At 41.6% G+C, this 6000-nt stretch overlaps 1 protein-coding gene across 1 annotated transcript in view; it reads right to left on the minus strand.

The window, feature by feature from the left end:
• impg1b (interphotoreceptor matrix proteoglycan 1b) overlaps positions 1 to 5771 on the minus strand; it is a 52245-nt gene extending 46474 nt beyond the window's left edge. Inside the window, exon 1 of the mRNA XM_034195627.1 lies at positions 5120 to 5771. Coding sequence (XP_034051518.1) covers positions 5120 to 5186 — 67 coding nt within the window. The 5' untranslated portion in view covers positions 5187 to 5771. The remainder of the gene's footprint in view (positions 1 to 5119) is intronic.
• Positions 5772 to 6000: the final 229 nt, after the last annotated feature.

The following is a 6000-nucleotide window of genomic DNA, read 5'->3' on the forward strand; positions in this document are numbered from 1 at the left end:
CCAATGAAGTTGGAGGTTATGTTTTCATCCCTGTTTGTTTGTTTGTTTGTTTGCCTGTTTGATTGTGAACAGCCAGCCCACAATTGTTTTTTTGTTTTTTTTTCATTTATTTTTCATATATTGTTATGAAATTTTACTGGAGATTCATATCCTGATAGGCAAGAAGTGTTTCAATTTTCAAAGTCATAGGTCAAAGGTCAAAGTCAGGAAAAATCTTGGAAAAATCCCTATCTTTATTATTGAACCCATTTTCAAAACTTTATAACTCTGACAAGAAAGATCAAATTTCTTTCATATTTGACAGTGTTATGTAGGATGGTATCCTTTATAAACTGACAAAGTTTTATCTGGATCTGACCCAGATTACAGATTTTGTGGCTATTTAAATTTCACAATGAAAACCCTGTTTAATGTATATTTTACATTATATCTTAATCAAACATGCCCCAATCACTCGCATATTTAAACTGAGGTGCAAACTGGCACTCACTATCACCTGACAAAGTTTGATCCAGGTCTGATCCAGATTACAGATTTTGTGGCTATTTAAATTTAACATTGAAAACCCTGTTTAATGTATATTTTACATTATATCTTAATCAAACATGCCTCAATCACTTGCATATTTGAAAGTGAGGTGCAAACTGGCACTCACTATCACCTGACAAAGTTTGGTCCAGATCTGATCTAGATTACAGATTTTGTGGCTATTTAAATTTCACATTGAAAACCCTGTTTAATGTATATTTTACATTATATCTTAATCAAACATGCCTCAATCACTCTCATATTTGAAAGTGAGGTGCAAACTGGCACTCACTATCACCTGACAAAGTTTGGTCCAGATCTGATCCAGATTACAGATTTTGTGGCTATTTAAATTTCACATTGAAAACCCTGTTTAATGTATATTTTACATTATATCTTAATCAAACATGCCTCAATCACTCTCATATTTGAAAGTGAGGTGCGGACTGGCACTCACTATCACCTGACAAAGTTTGGTCCAGATCTGATCCAGATTACAGATTTTGTGGCTATTTAAATTTCACATTGAAAACCCTGTTTAATGTATATTTTACATTATATCTTAATCAAACATGCCTCAATCACTTGCATATTTGAAAGTGAGGTGCAAACTGGCACTCAGTATCACCTGACAAAGTTTGGTCCAGATCTGATCCAGATTACAGATTTTGTGGCTATTTAAATTTCACATTGAAAACCCTGTTTAATGTATATTTTACATTATATCTTAATCAAACATGCCTCAATCACTCTCATATTTGAAAGTGAGGTGCAGACTGTTGTGAAAGTGTAGTGACACGGACCCACAACAGGGGGCGCAAATGAACGGTCAATAGATGAGCCAAAAGGTAACAATTTAATGTTGTGAAACGTGCACAACGAACATACAGACAATCTCAGAATATAATTACAGTCAAATTACAAAGGTGACGTGTGGGCAGGCTCGAGGATAGAAGATGTCTGTCCTGAGAAGAGCCGGAACCACACAATTTCCGCCCCCACAGAACCTGGTGAATACTGGAGCCGCCAAGTCCCGAATTCCCAGGTGATCACCGTCCCCGACTGTCGGATCTGGTACTGCTGGCGAAGAACAAAGACAGTCAAGTGTGGGTGTGTGTACACCCAGTAACAACAGCGGTCGGAATGCCACCTCCACCTCTCACTCAATATGTTGCAGAGTACCGCAGTGATTCCTCAGGGGAAAAGAGTGCCGTCCTGCACTCACTCAGCCTCCACAGAAAAAGGAACCGGTACTCCTGCAAACACTCACAATATACAGATATATTGCAAAAGACACCAACGGCTGAGGATATTACCTCCAATGAAGTATGATATCTTGGCGATGAGGTGGAGATGACGTCTGGTCTTTATGGAGTGCGATGATGAAGAATGTGTGACAGCTCTCAGGAATTAATGAGTGACAGCTGTCACTCCCGGCTGTGTCCGTGGCGGCAGCGGCCTCTCGTGCCTGAAGCCCGCACTTCAGGCAGGGCGCCCTTTGGTGGTGGGCCAGCAGTACATCCTCTTCTGGCGGCCCACACAACACAGACTGGCACTCACTATCACCTGACAAAGTTTGATCCAGATCTGATCGGGATTACAGATTTTGTGGCCATTTAAATTTAACATTGAAAAGCCCATTTGATGTACATTTTGCATTATATCTCAATCAAAACCGACTCAATCACTCTCATTTTTCTGTTATGGATTTACCTACATTTGGTGTACATTTTGCATTGAAAGGCCCTCTTTATGTATATTTTGCATTATATTTTAGTGTATGAAAAGTCACTTTTAACTTTTTTTTAACTTAAATTTTTTCCAAAGTATTTCCAAAAATTTGTGGAATTGGAAACTAGTTTTGGCAGAGGTTTGTGCTCCATGAGCATGGTGCTCTAGTTTATTCTTGAAGCTACAAACCAAATATTAAGTTTGACGTTTCATTTTGAGTTTAGAAGAAGAAGAAAAATGTATATGTGCCAAAATGTATAGCAGAGGTGCTAAAATTTGAACCGCTGCAATGCATCCTCTGTTTGTTGACTCGTGTGTGGCTTGAAGGGTGCATACAGCTTTTGCAAATTGTCCATGCACTGGTCAGAGATGACAGTGTTGGCATGTTGCAAAATTCTGTGAGGTCTATGCCATTGCACTCGCACTTGATACTGTGTATCTGGCTGTTATGAGAAGCCCCCCTCACTCTACGGACCTGGTCAAGGAGACGCGACATGGCTGGATGTTTGCCCTTCAAACTCCTTGCCCGGTGACATCCACCCAAGCATCGCCACAGACAACACACATTCATTGATTAATGAATGTCCATGGGTGCACAACCCTCTGCCATGAGGAATTCAATAACTGCACGTTATACACATATAGTATACTGTTGTTTCAAACGTTATGTACGTTAACATTGTAGTTATACCCCCTTGAGGCAGAATTTTTCAGTCAGCCCTCATATATATATATATATATATATATATATATCTATATATACACTCAACAAAAATATAAACGCAACACTTTTGGTTTTGCTCCCATTTTGTATGAGATGAACTCAAAGATCTAAAACTTTTTCCACATACACAATATCACCATTTCCCTCAAATATTGTTCACAAACCAGTCTAAATCTGTGATAGTGAGCACTTCTCCTTTGCTGAGATAATCCATCCCACCTCACAGGTGTGCCATATCAAGATGCTGATTAGACACCATGATTAGTGCACAGGTGTGCCTTAGACTGTCCACAATAAAAGGCCACTCTGAAAGGTGCAGTTTTGTTTTATTGGGGGGGATACCAGTCAGTATCTGGTGTGACCACAATTTGCCTCATGCAGTGCAACACATCTCCTTCGCATCATCCGTGAAGAGAACACCTCTCCAACGTGCCAAACGCCAGCGAATGTGAGCATTTGCCCACTCAAGTCGGTTACGACAACGAACTGGAGTCAGGTCGAGACCCCGATGAGGACGATGAGCATGCAGATGAGCTTCCCTGAGACGGTTTCTGACAGTTTGTGCAGAAATTCTTTGGTTATGCAAACCGATTGTTTCAGTAGCTGTCCGAGTGGCTGGTCTCAGACGATCTTGGAGGTGAACATGCTGGATGTGGAGGTCCTGGGCTGGTGTGGTTACACGTGGTCTGCGGTTGTGAGGCTGGTTGGATGTACTGCCAAATTCTCTGAAACGACTTTGGAGACGGCTTATGGTAGAGACATGAACATTCAATACACGAGCAACAGCTCTGGTTGACATTCCTGTTGTCAGCATGCCAACTGCACGCTCCCTCAAATCTTGCGACATCTGTGGCATTGTGCTGTGTGATAAAACTGCACCTTTCAGAGTGGCCTTTTATTGTGGGCAGTCTAAGGCACACCTGTGCACTAATCATGGTGTCTAATCAGCATCTTGATATGGCACACCTGTGAGGTGGGATGGATTATCTCAGCAAAGGAGAAGTGCTCACTATCACAGATTTATACTGGTTTGTGAACAATATTTGAGGGAAATGGTGATATTGTGTATATGGAAAAAGTTTTAGATCTTTGAGTTCATCTCATACAAAATGGGAGCAAAACCAAAAGTGTTGCGTTTATATTTTTGTTGAGTATATATATATATATATATATATACACACACACACACACACAGAGTAAATTTTACAGAGTAAAATACACTCTGCAAGGATATCATTTGGTTCCAGTCCAAATACAGTTAAATACACTCTATTAAAAGTAAGTCCTTTCGGCTGCTCCCTTGTTTTGCACTCGGGGTCGCCACAGAAAATCCAAGGTAGATTAGCATGAAGAAGTGGCACAAGTTTTACGCTGGATGCCCTTCCATATACAACAAAACAAGGGAGCAGCCGAAGGGACTTACTTTACTCTTTTCCTTTATTCTGACTGATTCTATTTTATTTGACGCAGCATCAACAAAATGCAGACGTGTGGTCACCCTAAGCTTCTGGGCCCTGTTTAGTGACTGTCAGACAGAATTTATAAAATAAAAAATAAATTCCTCTTTCAAACAAGACAAGATTAGGAGTGACTCCAAATATTGCCAAATCATGCATTCCAGCATATATACCCTGAAAAAAGTTCTAACTTTGACCTGCACATGCACAGACACAGGAGCCCATGCTCGAGGAAATCGGACTGGTGTCGCCGAAAAGGCCTCAGAGCAGAATTACAAGCCAGAAAAGATTAGCATCCCGCGACACTGAGAACAGAATGGCTTTTGTTTGGTTGGGGATAATGAGCTCGTCCGGGCACATCACACTGAGCGACACACAAACAGTCTGAGTGGTATCGGCGGTGAAATTAAGCCTAAGTGTGTCCTGATGCACTTCTGCTTGCATTTTAATCACATTTTCATGGTCTGAAAGTGGATGTATGTTTAAATCAACACACTATGTTTTATTACCACTTGAATCAAACAGGCTTTTCATTTTGATCTCATTTTAGTCATGCATAAAAATGTGTTTTTATGCATGACTAAAATTTTCAAATGGGCAGGACAGCCTTTAAAATAAAAATCAAAGAGAGAATTTCTAGTTGCCCTACAATCACACGTGTAGCTGCTTTGTGTCTTACCTTTGATTTGACTGGCTGTGAAGGTAAACAGGCACACGATGGAAAAAAGTCCCAACTTCAAAAGCATGATGGGCTAATTTACGCTGCTTTCAAGCATCCAGGTTGTCATTTGTGTAGAAAGGGTTCCAAGCAACAAAAGTCCAGAATGTCTTTATCTGGCGTCCATGAGCAAAGTGTTCAAAAGTTTCCTCATCGGTGCCGGTCTTCGGCTCACTAATGCCCACCAAAGGAAGGGGCCTGATTTAGTCCTACCGGTGCTCCTGCAGATTTCAGTCTTGGACACTGGATCCTTGTAGACAATCAAAAACCTTGCATGGGTGTTGGAGCAGAAGAGGCAAATAATATGAGAACGAGCAAGGATTCCTGCTATTTCAGTGGGACAACAGTGACGAGGTTAAAAAAGCAGGTCCCCGTTTTGAGTCTAATCTCTTTACCTTCTCCTTGCTGCTTATAATCCCCGCGGGGCCACGTGGCCACCCAGCCTCATCCTGTTAGCCGCCTTCTGGACCCTCATCTGTCAACCTGAGCTAGCTTGATCTCTGGATCTGGATCGTCACAGTCAGCCGGGCACCGTTCGGCTCTTTCTCCGTCAATGAGCTTTTCTTCCCCTGCCGATCTCCTTCTTGTTGCGTCTGTGCTCTGGAGGCTTGCTCTCCTTCTGTGTCCCTTTGTCCTTTGAGCCTGCAGCCTCTCAGGCCAACAACACCGACTGCCAACTGAACTTTAGAGTGAACTCAGCTCAAAATCAAACAATATGCTTCATTTTTACTCTGTAGAGCCGAGCTGCTCAGGCCTGCCTTTGAACTGCACAGTGCAATCAGCACGTCCAACATTTCAAAGACACGTACTGGAGATTTCTTTCAGATTTCTGACCTCATGAT

This window comes from Thalassophryne amazonica, chromosome 19 (genome assembly GCF_902500255.1).
Source record: "Thalassophryne amazonica chromosome 19, fThaAma1.1, whole genome shotgun sequence".
NCBI classification, from domain to species: Eukaryota; Metazoa; Chordata; class Actinopteri; order Batrachoidiformes; family Batrachoididae; genus Thalassophryne; species Thalassophryne amazonica.